At 37.6% G+C, this 22,737-nt stretch overlaps 3 protein-coding genes across 4 annotated transcripts; 1 reads left to right on the top strand and 2 right to left on the bottom strand.

The window, feature by feature from the left end:
• Positions 1-6,561: 6,561 nt before the first annotated feature.
• Positions 6,562-8,080, bottom strand: LOC149052888 (uncharacterized). The gene is made up of 2 exons (XM_089197782.1): positions 7,952-8,080; positions 6,562-7,411 (listed from the first exon to the last, which is right to left on the bottom strand). Exon 2 carries the CDS (start codon positions 7,379-7,381, stop codon positions 7,046-7,048), a length of 336 nt encoding a protein of 111 aa, XP_089053908.1. The 5' UTR covers positions 7,382-7,411; positions 7,952-8,080; the 3' UTR covers positions 6,562-7,045.
• Positions 8,081-10,121: 2,041 nt separating this feature from the next.
• Positions 10,122-11,639, bottom strand: LOC149052887 (uncharacterized). 2 transcript variants are annotated; one of them, XM_089197777.1, is made up of 3 exons: positions 11,244-11,639; positions 10,785-10,855; positions 10,122-10,265 (listed from the first exon to the last, which is right to left on the bottom strand). In XM_089197777.1, exons 1-3 carry the CDS (start codon positions 11,487-11,489, stop codon positions 10,244-10,246), a joined length of 339 nt encoding a protein of 112 aa, XP_089053903.1. In that variant the 5' UTR covers positions 11,490-11,639; the 3' UTR covers positions 10,122-10,243. The 2 variants fall into 2 exon arrangements, with proteins under 2 accessions (XP_089053903.1, XP_089053900.1); XM_089197774.1 differs by lacking the exon at positions 10,122-10,265 and having other exon boundaries at positions 10,686-10,855.
• A 4,288-nt stretch (positions 11,640-15,927) lies between these two features.
• LOC149052886 (uncharacterized) lies at positions 15,928-22,152 on the top strand. The gene is made up of 3 exons (XM_089206295.1): positions 15,928-16,837; positions 17,086-17,126; positions 18,203-22,152. The coding sequence occupies exon 3, from the start codon at positions 18,314-18,316 to the stop codon at positions 20,861-20,863; it is 2,550 nt and encodes an 849-aa protein (XP_089062421.1). The 5' UTR covers positions 15,928-16,837; positions 17,086-17,126; positions 18,203-18,313; the 3' UTR covers positions 20,864-22,152.
• Positions 22,153-22,737: the final 585 nt, after the last annotated feature.

The raw sequence follows: 22,737 nt of genomic DNA, 5'->3' as shown, positions 1-22,737 counted from the left end.
AACCTTCTTTTTAGTGAGATTAAGCTAAAATCAGTCAATTGACCCAGGAAAGGCCAGGAAAGCAGTGTTTGTTCAAAAAGGGTAAAAACTGCAACACAAAAAAACACAAAACTGTTTTTCCTGTTTTAGTCCAAAATTGTCAATGTCCTGACCTTTTTTCGCACTGGAAACAGTTTTCAGCTCTTCGAAGCTAATCACGTTGTTTTAACCTAAATCTGAAGCACAACCACATTTTTGCTTTTCGCTGGTAATTTAGGCTCTTTTCAGCTCTATGGCACCCAAAACCCTCTTTGTATTTGTTTGCTGTTGTTATCCAGTTTTTACTTTCTTTAAAGAAAAACTGCTTTCCTGGCCTTTTTTGGGCCAATTGACTGATGTTAGCTCAATTTCACTAAAAAGAACGTTTTTGCTGTTTTGCCACTAAATTAGGCTGTTTTCAGCTTTTTTGCACTGCATAGAGGTTTTGGTCTTTTTGCACGTAATCACGATGATCGTAACTTTATATCACTGCAAAAAATGTTTTTGTGGTTTTGTTGCTAAATTACGCTGTTTTCAGGTTTCTTTTTCAGCGGAAAAGGTCTTCGCCTGTTTGCGGCTTTATCGCGCGAATTGTAGCTGTTTCTCACTGAAATGAAAGTTTTTCCCTGTCTTAGTCCAAAATTGCAATGTCCTCACCTTTTTTCGCATTGGAACGGTTGTAATCTGTTCTAAGCTAATCACGTTGTTTTAACTTTAATCTGAAGCACAACAACATTTTTCCTTTTCGCTGGTAATTTACGTTCTTTTCAGCTATATCGCATCGAAAACCCTTTATGTGCTTCTTGTCTGTTGTCACGCAGTTTTTACATTCCTTGAACAAAAACTGCTTTTCTGGCCTTTTTTGAGCCAATTGACTGATTTTAGCTAAATCTTACTAAAAGCAACGTTTTTGCTGTTTTGTTGCTAAATTAGGCTGTTTTTAGCTTTTTTGCACTGAATAGAGGTTTTGGTCTTTTTGCAGGTGATCAGGACGATTGTAACTTTCTCTCACTCCAAAGAACGATTTTGTCGTTTTGTTGCTAAATTACGCTGTTTTTAGGTTTTTTTTCAGCGAAAAAGGTCTTTGCCTGTTTGCGGCTTTATGACCCCAATTGTAGCTGTTTTTCACTCAAATGAAAGTTTTTCCCTGTTTCAGTCCAAAGTTGCAATATGGTGACCTTTTTTCGAACTGGAAACGGTTTTAAGCTGTTCGAAGCTAATCACGTTGTTTTAACTTTAATCTGAAGCACAACAACATTTTTCCTTTTCGCTGGTAATTTACGTTCTTTTCAGCTATATCGCATCGAAAACCCCTTATGTGCTTCTTTTCTGTTGTTACGCAGTTTTACATTCCTTGAACAAAAACTGCTTTCCTGGCCTTTTTTGGACCAATTGACTGATTTTAGCTAAATCTCACTAAAAGCAACGTTTTTGCTGTTTCGTTGCTAAAGTAGGCTGTTTTTAGCTTTTTTGCACTGAATAGAGGTTTTGGTCTTTTTGCAGGTGATCACGACAATTGTAACTTTCTCTCACTCCAAAGAATGTTTTTGTCGTTTTGTTGCTAATTACGCTCTTGTCAGGTTTTCTTCCACCGAAAAGGGTCTTGGCCTGTTTGCAGCTTAATCACGCTGATTCTAGCTCTTTCTCACTCAAATTAAAGTTATTCCTTTTTTAGTCAAAAATTCCACTGTCCTCACCTGTTCGCACTGCAAACGGTTTTTAGCCGTTCGAAGGTAATCTGGTTGTTTTAACTTAAATCTGAAGCACAAGAACATTTTTGCTTTTCACTCGTAATTTACGCTCTTTTGAGCTCTTTCGCACGGAAAACCCTTTTTGTGTTTGTTTGCTGTTGTTATGCAGTGTTTACCTTCCTTGAACAAAACCTGCTTTCCTGGCCTTTTTTGGGCCAATTGAGTGATTTTAGCTTAATCTCACTAAAAGAAACGTTTTTGCTGTTAAATTATGCTGTTGTCAGGTTTTTTTTGCACTGAAAAAGGGCTTCGCCTGTTGGCGGCTTTATCACGCTAATTGTAGCTGTTTCTCACTCAAATGAAAGTTTTTTCCTGTTTTAGTCCAAATTTGCAATGTCCTCGCCTTTTTTCGCACTGGAAACGGTTTTCAGCTCTTCGAAGCTAATCACGTTGTTTTAACTTAAATCTAGAGCACAACAACATTTTTGCTTTTCGCTTGTAATTTCTGCTCTTTTTAGCTCTATCGCACCCAAAACCCTTTTTGCGCTTGTTTGCTGTTGATATGCAGTTTTTCCTTCCCTTCAACAAAAACTGCTTTCCTGGGTTTTTTTTTGGCCAGTTGACTGATTTTAGCTTTATTTCACTAAAAAGAACTTTTTTTCTGTTTCGTTGCTAAATTACCCTCTCTTCAGGTAATCTTTAGGTAATCACGAGAAGAATTTGGTCTTTTTGCAGGTAATCACGATGATTCAGCAGTTTCTGTTCAAAGAAAGTAAAAACTGCATAACAACAGCAAAAATGAAAAAAAAAGGGTTTTGGGTGCTATAGAACTGAAAAGATCGTAACTTACCAGGCAAAAGCAAAAATGTTGTTGTAGTTTAGATTTAAGTTAAAACAACGTGATTAGCTTCGAACAGCCGAAAACCGTTTCCAGTGCGAAAAAATTTGAGAACATTGAAATTTTTTACTTAAACGGGGAAAAACTTTCATTTGAGTGAGAACCAGGTAGAATTAGTGTGATACCTGGAAACAAGCCGAAACCTTTTTCGGTGCAAAAAAACCTGCCAACAGCGTAATTTAGCAACAAAACGAGAAAAACATTGTTTGGAGTAAGAATTAAGTAAGAATCATTGTGATTACCTGCAAAAAGACCAAAACCTCTATCCCGTGCAAAAAAGCTGAAAACAGCGTAATTAAGCAACGAAACAGCAAAAACCTTCTTTTCAGTGAGATTAAGCTAAAATCAGTCAATTAGGCCAAAAAAAACCTAGGAGAGCAGTTTTTGTTCAAGGAAGGTAAAAACTCCATAACAACAGCAAACACAAACAAAAAGGGTTTTCTGTGCGATAGCGCTGAAAGGAGCGTAAATTACAAGCCAAAAGCAAAAATGTTTTTGTGCTTTAGATTTAAGTTAAAACAACGTGATTAGCTTCGAAGAGCTGAAAACCGTTTCCAGTGCGAAAAAAGGCGAGGACATTGCAAATTTGGACTAAAACAGGAGAAAACTTTCATTTTCACTTTATCACGCTAATTCTGAAAGTGTTAACCGGTTTTAGTCCAAAATTGCAATATCCTGACTTTCCTTTGGACTAGAAACGGTTTTAAGCTGTTCAGAGCTAACCAGGTTCTTCTAAATTAAATCTGAAGCACAACAACATTTTTGGTTTACGCTGGTAATTTACGCTCTTTTCAGCTTTATGGTAACCAAAATCATTTATGTGCTGTTTTGCTGGTGTTATCCAGTATTTACTTTCTTGGAACAAGAACTACTTTCCTGGCCTTTTTTAGGGCAAATTGACCGATGTTGGGTTAATCTCACTCAAAAGAACATTTTTCCTCTTTCGTTGCTAAATTACGCTGTTTTCATCCTTTTTCCACTGCATAGAGGTTTTGGTCTTTTTGCAGGTAATCACGATGATCGTAGCTTTATTTCACTGAAGCACAACAAAATTTTTGCTTTTCGCTGGTAATTTACGCTCTTTTAAGCTCTTTCGCACCGGAAAACCTTTTTGTGCTTCTTTTCTGTTGTTATGCAGTTTTTACCTTCCTTGAACAAAAACTGCTTTCCTGGCCTTTTTTGCGCCAATTGACTGATTTTAGCTTAATCTCACCAAAAGTAAGGTTTTTGCTGCTTCGTTGCTAAATTACGCTGTTTTCAGCTTTTTTGCACGGGATAGAGGTTTTGGTCTTTTTTCAGGTAATCACAATGATTCTTAGTTTATCCTACTCCAAACAATGTTTTTCTCGTTTTTTGTTGCTAAATTAGGCTGTTGGCAGGTTTTTCTGCACCGAAGAAGGTTTCCGCTTGTTTGCGGGTTATCACACTAATTCTAGCTGGTTCTCACTCAAATGAAAGTTTTTCCCCGTTTAAGTAAACGTCCTCAACTTTTTTCGCACTGCAAACGGTTTTCGGCTATTCGAAGCTAATCACGTTGTTTTAACTTAAATCTAAACCACAACAACATTTTTGCTTTTGCCTGGTAATTTACGCTCTTTTCAGCTCTATAGCACCCAAAACCCTTTTTTTTGCTTCTTTGCTGTTGTTATGCAGTTTTTACTTTGTTTGAACAGAAACTGCTGAATCATCGTGATTACCTTCAAAGAGACCAAATTCTTCTCGTGATTACCTACAAAAAGACCAACCTCTATCCACTGCAAAAAAGCTGAAGAGAGGGTAATTTAGCAATGAAACAGAAAAAACGTTCTTTTCAGTGAGATTCAGCTAAAATCAGTCAACTGGCCCAAAAAAACCCTGGAAAGCAGTTTTTGTTCAAGGGAAAGAAAAACTGCATAACAACAGCAAACAAGCACAAAAAGGGTTTTGGGTGCGATATAGCTAAAAAAGGGCGTAAATTACTCGCGAAAAGCAAATATGTAGTTGTGCTTTGTATTTAAGTTAAAACAACGTGATTATCCTCGAAGAGCTGAAAACTGTTTCCAGTGCGAAAAAAGGTCAAGACATTGCAAATTTGGACTAAAACAGGAGAAAACTTTCATTTGAGTGAGAAACAGCTACAATTAGCGTGATAAAGCTGCTAACAGGCCATGCCCTTTTTCAGTGCAAAAAAAACCGGACAACAGCATAATTTAACAGCAAAAACGTTTCTTTTAGTGAGATTAAGCTAAAATCACTCAATTGGCCCAAAAAAGGCCAGGAAAGCAGGTTTTGTTCAAGGAAGGTAATCACTGCATAACAACAGCAAACAAACACAAAAAGGGTTTTCCGTACGAAAGACCTGAAAAGAGCGTAAATTACGAGCGAAAAGCAAAAATGTTCTTGTGCTTCAGATTTAAGTTAAAACAACCAGATTAGCTTCGAACGGCTTAAAATCGTTTCCAGCGCGAAAAAGGTGAAGACATTGGAATTTTTGAGTAAAACAGGAATAACTTTCATTTCAGTGAGAAAGAGCTAGAATTAGCGTGATCAGGCAGCAAACAGGCCAAGACCCTTTTCGGTGGAAAAAACCCTGAGAAAACATTCTTTGGAGTGAGAGAAAGTTACAATCATCCTGATCACCTGCAAAAAGACCAAAACCTCTATGCAGTGCAAAACACCTTCAAACAGCGTAATTTCGCAATAACCAGCGCAAACTTTTATTTTAGTGAGATCAAGCTAAAATCAGTCAATTAGCTGCAAAAACACCGAAGAAACGGCTTTTTATACAAGAAAGTTTTAAATAGCGTAAATAACAGCAAAGAAGCACAAAAAGGTTTAAAATCAACCTAATTTAGCAGCGTAATAGGCTGGAAACACGCGAAAACCTCTATTAAGTGAAAAAGGGCTAACATTAGGTTAATTTAGCAAAAAATCCAGCCCAAACCTTGTATCTGGTGAGATGAACATAAAATCAATGAATTAGATGCAAAAAGGCCAAAAAACCGGTTTTACTGCAACAAAGCTTACAACAGCGTGACAAAAAGCAACAAGCACAAAAAGCGTTTTTGGTGCAATAGAGCTGAAAAGTGCGAAGTTTAGCAGCAAAAAAAAGAAAAACCTTGTTATGAATGATACAGCTAGAATCAGCATGATTAGCTGCAAACAGGCGAAAACCTCTTGCGAGTGCAAAAGAGCTGGAAATAGAGATGATTTTAGATATATGAAGTTCATATATTTGCACTGCTGTGAAGAGATGATATTAAGAGATGTACGCGGCTAAAAACGCTACTTCGACGAGTAGTTGATAATAGGAACTATGAAAAATTCAGGCCCGTACAGGAGTTGAACCCATGATCTCTGCGATACCGGTGAAGGGCTCTGCCCGCTGAGGTAACAAGCCAACTTTCTTCAGATCCTATTATCAACTGCTCGTTTCAAAAGTGCTCTCAGCACAGGACGAAATTGCAAGAATCCGTAAACGGAAACGTGGCAGAAACATGTTAAACCGTTCCGGAAACACGACGGATAACCTGTGTTTCCGTTACCGGTTTCGTGACGTTTTCTCGCGTTTCCGTTGCTGCGTATACAACGGAACCGGACCACTTTTTGTGCATGTTTCCGTCAAGTTTCAGCTAGAGGAAACAAATGTTTCCGCAATCGTAATTTCGGGTTTACATTTGCGGAAACACAAGAAAACGTTGCGGAAACATGTCTTTTCCATGTTTCCGTTGACGTATTCCGGGCTACTGAATGGGTGATGGAACCTGCGGAAACACAAGAAACCGTTCCGGAAACTAAGGTCTGTTTCATGTTTCACATGGAGAAAAGATATATTTAGGTGTCCTTAAACATGGATTAATCCTGTTTAGTTAATTAGTTTTGAATCAAATTTGTGAAATCAGTGAAATATTATTGTTTTGTTGTTTCATTACTAAACTGCCACCCACCAGGTCACATATCACACTAAACAATATATGTTTCAAGTTTCTTTTATTTTAAATTCACTGGTACACATTCTTAAAGCTACTGCCTATTTGTAATTAACCCTTTAACTCCCAGGAGTGATTAACAAGTAACTTCTCCCTAAAATATCTTGAACATATCCAGCAAAGAGATAATGAGAATTCTCAAACTTATCAGGTATAGGTCTTTGTCTTGATATCACACCAGATTCTCATAACTAAGTTACAGGGAAATATGTAGCAGCTAGAGAGGATAGTTACCAATCAGATCTTGGGAGTTAAAGGGTTAAAATGTCACACATACCTAGCTTATTTATGCTTGACAGGAACAAATTTTCCCCATCATAAGTCAATAAATTTAACAATACTTGGAAGAAACTATCCCTGTGATCTAGATGACAATAATTTGTTCTAACAAAACAATTACTTCAGTTTGCCATTAAATACATGATAAATAAATGAATAAAAAGTCAAAAAAGTGTTAAGTATTTTTTCAATCACGACTCTTTGTTTATCTGCCTGACAGCCCAAAGTGGGCCAGCAGGTGCGGGCCTCTCCGACATGCCACCAACACTCCTTGGCTTAGCCATTGCCCTGGCATGGGGGGTCAAATTATTTTTGTAGGTTCTGTCTAGCCTGGCTTTTGCATTTGTCAAGCTTGTTCTTTCCCATGATAGCTTCTTGGTTACATATCTTGCCAGTTTCTTTTCTTTTTCACCAGCAATGAAATCTTCTTGCTCCTCATAATCTGATTCTTTGCTACTCATATAATCAATGTAAAGGATTTCACTATAATACTGTTTTTCTTTTGGTGTCATAGAAGTTTGTAGCATCTCATAGGATGACTGACGCCTTTCCAGTTTCTAATGGAACAAAAAGCAACAATTTAGTCATTATTTAGTTAATAACCAGACCAAATTATATCTATGAAACATATAATTTATTGTCAAATAGAAATACTTTTCTAACTCAAAATGATATCCCACAAAAGATATAAAATATGAAAATAACAATCAGCAATAAATAGAACTCCCAGAAAAAAATTCATGCTACAAAACAGTACTAAATTAAAGCAAACCCATGTTATTTGGTTAACTACCAGCAAGGTTGACTTTCCTAATTAATGTGTATTTGTACACCAGTTGTAAACATACCAGTCCTACTTACAGTGTATGACAAATTTGTGCATGGCATTGTTTCATTTTTTGTTGCTGTATATTATCCCACATTGTATTGTGGTACAATGCCATGCACAAATTTGCCACAGTATTAAACAACACTTGTTGTCAAACTGAATTGAAACGTTTGATTCAGAAGCCATGCTTCAGCCACACTATCTTGAAAATTTATTCTTGAATATAGGTTTAGCATGGCAAAAGCAAGACAACTTAGCTAGTCCTTACATTTAGCAAACGCCTGCTCCTTTTGCACTTTTCTTTATGCTCTTCATTTTTCCCTTTTCTTATCCTCTGCTCTCTTTCTTTAGTTGTTTTGAAGTACCGATAAAACTGAGCTGTTGAGTTAAAAACAATAATTATTATCGCTGCATGATATCCTAAAATTACAATACAATGACAAGTCTATGTGTATATGTAACATCAGCTTATGGGGTAACCAGTCAACTCGCCGACGGACCAACTCGCCGACACCAACTCGCCAACGTATAAAATCGAGTAGAGACGTTGGCGAGTTGGTCGTCAATCCGATACAACTTATTAGAAGTTAAACATACAGAGAAGTAAACGATATTTAGTAAAAAAAAACACTGGCGAACATTGGTGAACATCAAACAGAAGCTTAAACATCGGTGAACATTGGTGAACATCACCAATGACTATAACGAACGAGTTATTGTGCGACAACAACACCGTAAAGACTCATCATGTCAATCGCTCAGATTTTTTAACGAAAACTTGGCTTTCTAGAAAAGATCTTAAGTAAAAAGCATTTCTTTTTATTAGGCAATTACAGAGTAAGGTGTTTGGATTATGGGAGAAATATGAAAATGGTGAAAGAACAGCGGCCCAATTATTGAAATCGATGTCGAGATTAAACGGACCTACAAGAGCAGAGTAATTGCATGATATACATTACTTTCACATGTTCATCTGATCTTTATAATAAATGGAATTTTATCGTTATTATCGTAAATCAAACGTTCTCGATCATGAATAAATCTTTCTTTAAAGTTAAAAGAAAAACATGTGGTTCCGCGTGGTTGCTATGGTTGTCACACAATAACTCGTTCGCGTCTGAAGCTGTTAGAGTCATTGGTGAGGTTTACTTAGCTTTATTCGCCTTAAGATCCTTATAAACTTTGTTGCAAATAAAAAGAATTGCTTTTTACTAAAGATCTTGTCTAGAAAGCCAAGTTTTCGTGAAAAAAACTGAGCGATTGACATGATGAGTTTTCACAACTCGTTCGCGTCTGAAGCTGTTAGAGTCATCGGTGAGGTTTACTTCGCTTTATTCGCCTTAAGATCCTTATAAACTTTGTTGCAAATAAAAAGAAACGCTTTTTACTAAAGATCTTGTCTAGAAAGCCAAGTTTTCGTTGAAAAAAACTGAGCGATTGACATGATGAGTCTACGGTGTTGTTGTCACACAATAACTCGTTCGCGTCTGAAGCTGTTAGAGTCGTTGGTGAGGTTTACTTCGCTTTATTTGCCTTAAGATCCTTATAAACTTTGTTGCAAATAAAAAGAAATACTTTTTACCAAAGATCTTGTCTAGAAAGCCAAGTTTTCGTTAAAAAATCTGACCAATTGTCATGATGAGTCTTTACAGTGTTGTTGTCATACAATAACTCGTTCGTGTTTGAAGCTGTTAGAGTCATTGGTGATGTTTACTTTACTTTATTCGCCTTGAGATCCTTATAAACTTCGTTGCAAATGCAAAGAATTGCTTTTTACTAAAGATCTTGACTAGAAAGCCAAGTTTCCTTTAAAATCTGACCGATTGTCATGATGAGTCTTTACGGTGTTGTTGTCACACAATAACTCGTTCGCGTCTGAAGCTGTTAGAGTCGTTGGTGAGGTTTACTTCGCTTTATTCGCCTTAAGATCCTTATAAACTTTGCAAATAAAAAGAAATGCTTTTTACTAAAGATCTCGTCTAGAAAGCCACGTTTTCGTTAAAAAATCTGAGCGATTGACATGATTAGTCTTTACGGTGTTGTTGTCGCACAATAACTCGTTCGCGTCTTAAGCTGTTATAGTCATTGGTGATATTCACCAATGTTCACCGATGTTTAAGCTTCTGTTTGATGTTCACCAATGTCCAATGTTTTTTTACTAAATATCGTTTAATTTTCTGTATGTTTAGCTTCTAATAAGTTGTATTGGATTGACGACCAACTCGCCGACGTCTCTACTCGATTTTATACGTCGGCGAGTTGGTGTCGGCGAGTTGGTCCGTCGGCGAGTTGACCGTAAACCGCTTATGGATATATATTAATTAAAAGAATTAATGATGGTAATATTGTGTTTTCCCTCTTAGTTTTTAAGTTTTCTGTCCAACATATTTCAGAAAATTTGTTTGACTTTGCACAAGGTAAATGTTTCTTGTTCTAACTTGCACACAACATTAAAACTTGATTCCTGTAATGTAATACCTTCCATTTGTAAGTCAGTCCATAGGCAGCTTTCTCCTCCATGCTCTTTTTTCAGTACTTCTTTCACTTTTGTAAAAATACTCTAGTTTCTCTCTGACTGTGGACTGTAATAAAAATGAGAATGTTATTTTTGTTTTAAACAATAGCCAGAGGCAGTTATAATAATATTATTATTATTATTCAGCCAAAAAAGGAAATAATAATTCAAGTAAAGCAGTTATACAAGAGGGACAATTTTCTAATCACTGCTGGTACAGTGCAGAAGCTACATGCTTTTTACACCTTCAAACTGACATTAGGATTTCTGGTTCCTGGAGGAAAAAGATTTCTCAAAACTGAAAATTTTACAAAAATCATGTATTAATCTATCAGCAACATAGTAGTTGAAATAACAGATTCTAAAAGTTTACCACCTCCTACTCCCAATTTGAATATTTTACACTGGCCCCAGACTCTAAACACTGGCCTCAAAACAGATAACTAACAGTCCCTTAGAAGAAGCTGGTCAGAGAGATATTTAGTTCTTGGTGGTAAAGTTTTAATTCTAATATCTTGCATGCCATCTCTCTTAGTGCCTTGCTATTTAAATACATCATCTTATGTATGGTAAAAAAATAACATACTCCTCATCAATGATGAAACCTTGTGTCACTTTTTTTTCTACCATCTTTTTGTAGATGAACCGAAACCGTTTCTGGAAGATAATATGGAAGAACATCATATGTCAAAAGTCAATTCAAACCACAAACTTGTTTATTTCTTTAATCAGGGTCAGCAGGGTTTTTGGGTAAACAGTACACAGTGGAATTTTAAACTGGGTAAACAGTATTTTTGCTAAATGCTTGCAAAATAGGCACAGGAATTCAGCACAAGGATGTTCCAACTTTGTGATAAGCACTAGAACCAACATCTACACATATTGTGCTTTAAGTTAACACAGAACACGCGTGATGGCGGAATGGCGGTGTCTCTGAAGACACGTTTTATGCTTCTGATACACCGCAACTGAAACTCTCAAACACAACTTAACGGTACTAAAGTTGAAAAAATTTATATCCTTAAAGTAATTAAAGAATATTTACCCTTAAGTCATTTGGAATCACAACATTTGATTCTCTGCGAGAGCTTTTAGAACGTTTGTTGCCTTTCTTCTTTGCCTGCCCTTCCAGACTCGCAAGTTGGTTCTTCAGCTTTGCATTTTCTTGCCGAAGGACTGCATTCGTATCTTCTAGTTTCTTTTGCCCTTCGAGAATCGAATCAATCCTTCTACTCATTCTTTCCATAAGAACAAGCTGTCTCTCTTGAACTGGATCGTTTGCAGCCATCATCCTATCGAGGAAGAATCCAAACACGTGCCCGCAACGAAACGAAACTCGACCGAGTGAACGAACGACAGTGAAAGATCAAATATCCCGCGATTATAGTTTTGGACATTTGATTGGCGTTCATACGGTATTTGTCATGCGCATAAGGATCTCGGCCTCACTCTGGGGACGAGACATACCGCGTCCTCGATACAAACGCGCGCTTTTCAACGTTCAGTTAGAGATGTCTGGTGACGTTTGCAGTTCAGAGCTGTTTACTTCATGCTCAGAAACCCCGGTTTCCTTGTTCAGCAAAACCAATGCTTGGGAAGTTTTAATACCCTTTGTGTGTGGGACGCAAATAACTTTGAACCTAGAGCATCAAGCTACTTTTTGCCTGTTTATAGGATACACAGTCTTTTTGCTGGAGCTTATTTAACTCTTGACAATGTAAAACTCATGGCAGTTTGCCCTATTCCACGCCGTGCCATTATTTTACCAGCCAGTTATTAACATCAATCTACATTCACATGTCGTTGTTGTTTTTAATATATTTAACAATAAATATTATTCCCCTTAGTGGTGGTGGATATTTAATGAGCTGTGAAGTATATACCAAACCAGTGAGATAAAAGAATTATAAATTTATATCTCAGAACACTGCCAAAAAAAGTTTTTCACACTTCAGCTAAAGCTGGGAAGTGGATAGCACATGCATGTACTATCCTGAGTTTGAGTAGCCAATCAGAGCATGCAAAAAACACTGTCCACTGGTTTGGTATATACTAAAATTATATGGTTTTGAAGAAATGTATCTTATTTGCTCAGGTTAGTCAAATTCCCTGTGCAACCACCTTCCTTTAGTGAAACAGTTTCCAACACAAGAAATCAAGTCTCTTGTTCACAATCAACAAACACAGTTTCATTACCCAAAGAATTGAAAAAGCAATAAAATCAGTAGCGTGAAATATTGTGGCTTTACTAAATACATAATATTAATATTAATCTATGATTAATTCATTGAAGGTTGCTGGAGGCTGCTCTCGTATGGTTTCTGGTTCTGGTGAGAGATTATGTCAATAAAGTAGACTTGGTGTACACCAAAAGATTTGATGTGTTTTTAAGGTCCTTAAACACGGCATAAATATTATGATAAATTTAATGTTGTATTTAAGGCTCCTTTAACTAGACCTTAAATCTCCCCAATAGGTTTAACGTTAGATTTAAGGTGGTTTAAAGTAACCCTAAATCCTTCAAAGGATTTAAGTACGGTTAAAATGACTTAAACATAGCTTAAATCTCAATGTCGATTTAATTTGCATTTAAGAATGCTTAAACCTCGCCTAAACAAAGGTACATTTTTAAGTCATGTTTAAGTTTAGTAAACATGGCTTAAATTTGTCTTTGGGTTTAATAGTTGTTTAATTTTACTTAAATGACACTAAAATTTGTGTGACACTGATTGAACATTGACAATGTTATAAGGCCTTGTATGGGATTAATTATTAATGTTGTTATCAATGAGTTCCTTTTACAATACTTCGGTTAACAAATAAGGAAATGTACATTTTATTCTTAGCCATTCGCTGTTCACTTTTGCCTTTCTTAGGCTTTTCAGTGGTGTTTTTGCTCTTTTGATTCTGTTAGATTTACTGACAATTTCTTTGTTTTTTTTTTTGTATTGTTGGTGACTGGTGGAACTAATAAAAACAATTTACAGGTCTATTACCTGAAATTCAGAAAGTTGTGTACCTGACGTTGTTGTTTTTTATATTTAAGAAGGCAGGGGGGGGGGGGGTTAAGTAGGCTCATCCTCAACTGGTATAACAACTTTTTGGCTCAATCACACAACTATATTATTTGGCCACAGTGGCTCAAATGGCACACCTGTCTTATTTGGCTCAACCGGTTAAATGACACGACTGTCTCATTTAATCCAACCTACTCAAATCACACAACTGCTTCATTTAGCCCAACCGGCTAAAATCACACAACTGTCTAATTTGCCCCTACTTGATTAAGTGACACAACTGTGTCATTTGGCGCCACCGGCTCAATTTGTACAACTGTCTCATTTGGCCCAACTGGCTCAAATCAGACAACTGTCTCATTTGGCCCAACTTAATCAAATGACACAACTGGCTCAAAACACATTTGTCTCATTTGACCTAAAAGGCTCAAATCACACCACAGTGTCATTTAGCTCAAATCACAGAACTGTCTCAGAAATGTCTCATTTTGCCCAATCCACTCCACTCACATGAATGTCTCATTTGGCTTAACCAGCTCAAATGACACAATTGTCTCTTTTTGGCCTAACCAGCTCACATCCCAGAAATGTCTCACTTGGCCCAACTGGTTCAAATCACACAACAATCTCATCTGATCCAACCGGCTCAAATCACACAACTGTCTCATTTGGACAAACCAGATTAAATGACACAACTGTCTCATTTGGCACAACCGGTTCAACTTGTCTTATTTGGGCCAACCAGATCAAATGACACAGTGGTCTCATTTGGCCCAACCGACTTAAATCACACAACTGTGTCATTTGGCCTAACTGGCTCAAATCACACCACTGTCTCATTCGGCCCAATCAGATCAAATGACACAACTGTCTCATTTGGCCCAACTGGCTAAAATCCCACAACCGCCTCAACTGACCCAACCGGCACAAATCACACAACTGTCTCATTTTGCCCAATCAGATCAAGCGACACAACTGTCTCACTTGGCCCAACCGGCTCAAATCCCACAACCGTCTCATCTGACTCAAATCACACAACTGTCTTGTTTTGCCCAATCAACTTAAATCACACAACTGTCTCATTTGGCACAACTTGTCTCATTTGAGCCAACCAAATCAAACGACACAACAGTCTCATTTGGCCCAATCCACTTAAATCACACAACTGTCTCACCTGACCCAACTGGCTCATATCACACATCTGTCTCATTTGGCCCATCTCATTTGGCCCAACTGGCTCAAGTCACACAACTGTCTCATCTGATACAACTGGCTCAAATCACACAACTGTCTCATTTGGACAAACCAGATTAAATGACACAACTGTCTCATTTGGCACAACCGGTTCAACTTGTCTTACTTGGGCCAACCAGATCAAATGACACAGTGGTCTCATTTGGCCCAACCGACTTAAATTACATAACTGTCTCATTTGGCCCAACCGGCTCAAATCCCACAACCGTCTCATCTGACTTAAATCACACAACTGTCTTGTTTTGCCCAATCGACTTAAATCACACAACTGTCTTACCTGACCCAACTGGCTCATATCACACAACTGTCTCATTTGGCCCATCTCATTTGGCCCAACTGGCTCAAGTCACACAACTGTCTCATCTGATACAACCGGCTCAAATCACACAACTGTCTCATTTGGACAAACCAGATTAAATGACACAACTGTCTCATTCGGCACAACCGGTTCAACTTGTCTTACTTGGGCCAACCAGATCAAATGACACAGTGGTCTCATTTGGCCCAACCGACTTAAATTACATAACTGTCTCATTTGGCCCAACCGGCTCAAATCCCACAATCGTCTCATCTGACTTAAATCACACAACTGTCTTGTTTTGCCCAATCGACTTAAATCACACAACTGTCTTACCTGACCCAACTGGCTCATATCACACAACTGTCTCATTTGGCCCATCTCATTTGGCCCAACTGGCTCAAGTCACACAACTGTCTCATCTGATACAACCGGTTCAAATCACACAACTGTCTCATTTGGACAAACCAGATTAAATGACACAACTGTCTCATTTGGCACAACCGGTTCAACTTGTCTTACTTGGGCCAACCAGATCAAATGACACAGTGGTCTCATTTGGCTTAACCGACTTAAATTACATAACTGTCTCATTTGGCCCAGCTGGCCCAAATCACACAACTGTCTCATTTGGCCTTAAACTGGCTTAAATAATACAATGTCTAATTTTGGCTGTCTCGTTTGGCCTAACCAGCTCAGTGCACACAACTGTCTTCTTTGGGTAACCGGATCAAATGACACAACTCGTCTCATTTGGGTCAACCAGATCAAATGACACAATTGTCTCATTGGCACCAACCGACCTAAGTCACACAACTGTCTCATTTGGCCTAACCGGATTAAATAACACAGCTGTCGCATTAAGATTCCTTGTTGTTCAAAGAACCATCTCGAGTTTGTGTTTTGGTAAGATGTAGCAAAAAACTGCAAATCCGTTTGCAGAAACATGACGGAAACGAACAACAGCGGAAATGTGCTGGCTTAAATATGACGGAAACGTGACTTGGCATTTCCGTTCCGTTAACGTGACGGAAACACGTAGACTTTAATTTTCACGTTTCCGTAAGACGTAAACATAACGGAAACATGGAGTTGCATGTTTCCGCCACGTTTCAGAAATACGGAAACATGTAATTTCGTCCTGTGCTTAGAGAAGTCCTGTCTGGTCTTTCAGGATAAGTTTTTCCTGCTGCATGGTTAAGGGCCTGCTACCCCGTTCCTCCTCACCAAGCTCAATAGTTGTCGTGCAATCTGTGCAATTTCACTTCTGGTTTCTTTATCTTCTGCATTTCTGCTTCACAGCCAAATTTTTGTTTAGTTGTTTGTTTGTTTGTGTGTATACCAGCAAGATGAACACAATGTTAAAGTTTGCCACACAGCAAAATTGAGTTTTTTCATGTAATAATAAATACATCAAACACCAGAGACAGTGTTTCATCAAGATATCCAAATAAAGAGAAGAGAGTTAAAAATGTGATGTGTGGTGGGGTATTTTTGACGAAATACCAAGTGTTTGGATAGGCAATGAAACACTGTTTGGAGTGTTTGACAGCAAAATAATTAAAACCTGGGTATCCAAACTTCCTTCACAGTTATGATTTTCTTTGTTTTAACTTGGTGAATTGTTAAATTAAATGTGTTTAAGAAGCATACAGACTGCACATGAGTAGCCAGGAATCCAACTCAGTGCAGCAATGCCAATTCGTATTATCCTCAAACCTTTCTGCTTTCACAATAATTGATGCTGTTAGTTGTAGATGAAAAGAAATACTGATCATTCTTACAATGTAGGTCATTAAATGAACCTAATTGGCTTATATAATAATTATTTTAAATTGGTGGAAATTTCTATAATCTACTGAAAAAATGACTCAAACTGTTAGAAACAAAGGAAACATTTATAGTTACAGCTCTCTGTATATCAATGGCTTTTTGGTGTAATTTAGGGTAGAAAATACATGTATAAATTAATAACTGAACTATATAACGTATCTTGTAAAATAGATGGAAACATGGATTCATCCTATGAGCCATCTGTACATGCCTAAGGTCTTTCTGGGAGTGATTCCGGTAAGGACTCCTTACCTGTGTGTATTTATTTTTATTTATTTCTTTGAGAAAAAATATTGTTGACTTGAGTCATTGTGAGACTGCGCACTGAAGTTGTTTGTTTTGCAGTTATATCTGTCAAATTTCTAACATGAATAATATATAATATTATGTAGAATTCAATGACAACACAAGAAAGAACAAGAGAGTCTTAAAGTTTGAGTGACAAATATAAAAACTAAATATGGTTCCTCTCTTGTACTTCACAGACAATCGGGATGGTTCAGAAACTCGCGATGCAGCTCAACAGGTATAGTAAGCTAATAATCTGGTAAGCTGTACATCTTTTCATAAGCTTTAAGGCCCTGGTCAAACATTGTACTCCACATGAGCCAAATCAAATTATTGACTAGTTTTTAGGGCCGACCCAGATTACTTCAGATTGGCTGAATTGTGTCAAATGCCAATCTTATGTGTTGTTAGTCCTACTTAATTTTAGATAAAAGTCGGCGTTTAAATTCCCAAACAAACATGGTGAACATTCCTGAAGATTGTTATACCAAAGAAATATTCCCAGTTTTTTCTACAATTTCGTTAGAACTGCGAAGGCGGGATCGCATGCTGAAAAATGAGTTTGTGTAATATAGATGTCGATGCCAGGTCAATTATCGACTTGGATTGCAGACTGCTTATTATTAACATCGCAAAAAGGTGCCCGTAGTAACCAATTTCAGCCTTTATTTTCTCCGCTCCTAGCTGAAAACAAACCCGCATCTTGCATTTGTTCTAAACTCTAAAATATCTTTTGAACAACTGAATTTTTAGGTGTGGTTTATTTTTGACCTTATAGTAGACTGTAGTTCTACTACCTTGATAATGGAATTTTTTTCGGCTCATGTGAAGTTTGGCATTTGACCCGGGCCTAAGATGTCAATGCCCAAGATACGCAAGATTCTTGAATGGCAAAACCGGTGGAATACTGTGATAATCTTAATTCAAGATTACTTTACAATGTACATACTTACACATACTTTGTTCACCTTTTTTCACTTTCTAATTGAAGGCATCAGTTCAGGTCTAAAGTTTAACTCATTTTGCTTAAAAATTTCAAATCACTTAAAAGGCAATTTGTGGGCCCTCTTTCACGAACAGACATATGTTGCAGTACTAAGTGCTGACTACACTGTATGATCAAGACAAGATTATGATATTCAAGATTATGTTCAAAATGGCTTTTAGAGGTTTTTGTTTTCTAAAAAAATTGTTTTGTCAATACAATCATGTAAAATTAAGTCATACGAGATGAATGTAGTCGGTTGCAACTACATTGTGTAAGTGTTTACTATCATACATAACTTTTGACTTTATTATTTTTCTTAATGAAAGGATTCACTGGAGTCTGACAAGTCTGAACTTGGTAGTTCCGATGAGGGGCAGAGCTGTAGTGAAGATGAAGGCACGGATTATGCAGATTCTGATTCCAGTGATATAGAAGATATGCTGCAGCCAGAGGAAGTAGAATTGCCTCAGCCTTCTCCAATGAGTACCAATCAGCAACGTACCCGAGTTATTCTGACCTGGATTGTTTATTTTGTTTTGCTGTGGCAGTACAAGAACTATGTTAGTGACAATGCCATTGAACAGTTGCTGAAGTTTGTGCAACAGTTACTGTTTTGCATTGGGGAGCTGATCAAGGACCACACAGAGTTGTGTATTGTTCTTGCCACTAATATTCCAACTTCTCTGTACTCAGCAAGAAAGCTGTTGAAAATTGATTGGGACAACTTTCAGCAGTATGTTGTCTGTCCCAAATGTACGAAACTCTATCAGATGGATGAAGTTGTTATCAATGAGGGTCACCGAACTGTTGCAAGGACTTGTAACAATATTCCGTTTCCACAAGGAAGGCGGCGTAAGATTTGTGAAGCACAGCTTGCTAACAAGGTAACTTTAAAGAATGGAAAAACTAAGTTCTATGCTCTTAAGACGTACTGCTACAAGAGCATCACCGAGTCACTAGAAGCCTTACTGAAACGCTCTGGTCTTGAGGAACAGTGTGAAAAGTGGAGAAACAGAGCTAGAGATGATGACTTGTATGCAGATGTTTACGATAGCAAAGTTTGGAAAAAGTTTGGCAACTGGAAGGGCACAAAGGAATTTCTCATCCTGTCTCGATCATTTGGTCTTATGTTGAATGTTAACTGGTTTCAACCATTTAAACATCGGAATGATTATTCGGTTGGTGTAATGTACATGGTATTGATGAATCTGCCAAGAAACATTAGATTTAAAAAACAAAATGTTATTTTGGTTGGTATCATTCCAGCTCTTGCTCATGAGCCCAAGTCTCTTAACCACTTTCTGGAGCCTGCAATCAATGAACTGAAAGCCCTCTGGATAGGTGTTAAGGTTAACACTTGTAACAGTCCATCAACCTCAGTAGAGGTTCGTGCAGCTCTTTTATGTTGTGCTGCTGACATCCCTGCTGCACGGAAACTATGTGGATTTCTCGGCCATTCTGCTAACAGAGGATGTTCCCACTGCTACAAATTCTTTCCTGGGGGCTTTGGAGAGCGCAAAGACTACAGTGGTTTTGACAGAGACCAGTGGCCAAGGAGGACCTCACAGCAGCATCGTCAGGATGCTTACAGAGTCAGAAACTGCAAATCCGAAACTGAAGCTGAAACGCTAGCCAGTAAACTTGGCACTAGGTATACAGCCTTATTGGAACTGCCTTATTATGAGGCCATTCAAATGTGTGCTATAGTCCCTATGCATAACTTATTCTTAGGGACAGCAAAAAGGGTTTTCTCAAAATGGATCGAAAGTGACTTTTTTGGAAAGGCTGGGCTAGAGAACATTCAAAGCAGGATTGAAGAGATTTCTACATCATCTGATATAGGAAGACTTCCTGGAAACATCAAGTCAAATTATGGTGGATACACAGCTGCTCAATGGAAAAATTTTGTTCTTCTGTACTCAATGTATGCACTAAAGGACATACTTCCAGAGCAACACCTTCATTACTGGCAATCCTTTGTGCTAGCTTGCCGCCTTCTCTGTAAGCCTTGCATTACAAAAACTGACTTAATGCTTGCAGACTATAAACTCATTGACTTCTTAAAGGAATATGAGAAACTTAATGGCAAATTGGCAATATCTCCTAACATGCACCTCCATCTCCACCTCAAAGAATGCGTGGAAAATTACGGCAGCATATACGGTTTTTGGCTGTTTAGCTTTGAACGGTATAATGGAATGTTAGGATCCTATCACACAAACTATAAGACTGTGGAAATACAAATTATGCGCAAGTTTATGACATCTTGTAGTCTGGCAAATATGCAGTATTGCCTTCCAGAAGAGTATCAAGAATTCTTTTTTGACAATTGCAAAGCCATGTTAGGTTCCAAAGGAGTCTTAGAAAACATTGCAGAACTGCCACAGCTTATGATGGCCTCCACTGGATCATTAATTGGTAAAGAATCTTTATGGGCAGATTTATCATCAATTAAGTTTGGAAGCCCTTACAAGCTGGCCAGACTGGATCAGGATGAACTAGCAGCACTGCGTGTAGTTTATCATACCCTGTATCCAACATTGGCCGAAACATCACCGGCTATGGCTACTTTGTACAAGAAGTACTCATCTCTAACAGTAGCTGGCGAGAGATATGGTTCCACATTAGCTTCAAGACTATGTCCATATGCCCATGTAACAGCATCATGGTGCGCTGAAAATGGATGCATTGACCCTGGCTTGTTGAGGCCAGGAATTGTACGTTATTACATAGTCCATAGTCTGGAAATTCAAAGAAAGCAATATGTTCATGTTTTTGCAGTTGTGAACTGGCTGAAACCTTCTGAACAAGACTTTGGCTTTAAGAACCCACTATCAGTTTGGCATGCAAGAGGCTACGATACTTCAGGGCCATCTGTATTTCTACCTGTCCAAAGGATTCACTCAAAGTATTTGTCAGCTGAAAAACTTTTGTCAGGACAGAAATACTTGCTCATGTCTCCCATCTCCAGGAGAATTTTGTTGTAACTAACTTACAAACAGGGGGGGGGGAGTTTGAAAAGGGATTGATAAGATGTTATTATATGGCCAGACAAAAAGAAGAATTTTGTTTGTTTACATGTAATGTAAGTGTTTTGTACTAGCTGACATTTTGCTTGTGCATGGTGATAAGCTGAACTTAAATTTTTCAAAGTTTGCTAGTCCTCTCTACTTTTTCTTGTCAGGCATTTTTGCACTTCCATTTAGTATTTCTCACTAGAAGAAAATGTCGTCGATATTTTTTGTTTTTGTTTCCAAGTTTTTTCACCACTTAAATGTACCCTTAATTTACACTAAAATGTGGTTTAAATGCCGGTATAGTTTGGAAAATCTAGACCAAGGTCAGTATTGATTTTAGCCAATCAAATTCAGGAATAGTTTCCAGTCCTTGTGAGACATGTCCATATAATAAGGTACTTTATATAATTTACCAAATTTATTATATGCTTTTGTTTCTGATACATGCAGGTGTGTTTAGAGTACATCTAAGCACCTTTGTAAGGTTTAGCTAGGTAACTATGTGTGGCTGTTGTGGTTCAATTTTAACCTTGCTTTAAATTTTATTTTACTTTGTGTTTAGATATGATAATATCTGTTGATGAGTTTGAAACAAAGGAAAATTTAAACCAGGGATAATACTGAATTTCAATAATGATGTACATATGAGAAACATTACTCTTGAGAGTGATAAATAACTTTTTTCGTGTTCACTTAGTGTCATCTACAAATAAGGGAGATTGGCAGAACTTCAGATTTTTAAATTGACAGTTATACAAACCAAACTCAGTTGGGAGTTTATAACTTTTAAATTATCCAAACCTCCTAAGGCAGTTCAGAGTTGTTAGGTAATTGGTGTTGTGTGACACTGATTGAATATTGACAATGTTATAAGGCCTTGTATGGGATTAATTATTAATGTTGTCATCAATGAGTTCCTTTTACAATACTTTGGTTAACAAATAAGGAAATGTACATTTTATTCTTAGCCATTCGCTGTTCACTTTTGCCTTTCTTAGGCTTTTCAGTGGTGTTTTTGCTCTTTTGATTCTGTTAGATTTACTGACAATTTCTTTGTTTTTTTTTTGTATTGTTGGTGACTGGTGGAACTAATAAAAATAATTTACAGGTCTATTACCTGAAATTCAGAAAGTTGTCTACCTGACGTTGTTGTTTTTTTTATTTAAGAAGGCAGGGGGGGGGTTAAGTAGGCTCATCCTCAACTGGTATAACAACTTTTTGGCTCAATCACACAACTATATTATTTGGCCACAGTGGCTCAAATGGCACACCTGTCTTATTGGCTCAACCGGTTAAATGACACGACTGTCTCATTTAATCCAACCTACTCAAATCACACAACTGCTTCATTTGGCCCAACCGGCTAAAATCACACAACTGTCTAATTTGCCCCTACTTGATTAAGTGACACAACTGTCTCATTTGGCGCAACCGGCTCAATTTGTACAACTGTCTCATTTGGCCCAACTGGCTCAAATCAGACAACTGTTTCATTTGGCCCAACTTAATCAAATGACACAACTGGCTCAAAACACATTTGTCTCATTTGACCTAACAGGCTCAAATCACACCACAGTGTCATTTGACTCAAATCACAGAACTGTCTCAGAAATGTCTCATTTTGCCCAATCCACTCCACTCACATGAATGTCTCATTTGGCTTAACCAGCTCAAATGACACAATTGTCTCTTTTTGGCCTAACCAGCTCACATCCCAGAAATGTCTCACTTGGCCCAACTGGTTCAAATCACACAACAATCTCATCTGATCCAACCGGCTCAAATCACACAACTGTCTCATTTGGACAAACCAGATTAAATGACACAACTGTCTCATTTGGCAC

The sequence above is a fragment of the Pocillopora damicornis genome, chromosome 1 (assembly GCF_964200805.1).
Source record: "Pocillopora damicornis chromosome 1, jaPocDami1.2, whole genome shotgun sequence".
In the NCBI taxonomy this organism is placed as follows: Eukaryota; Metazoa; Cnidaria; class Anthozoa; order Scleractinia; family Pocilloporidae; genus Pocillopora; species Pocillopora damicornis.
Note: the sequence above shows the minus strand (reverse complement) of the source record. Positions and strands in the feature narration are given on the sequence as shown.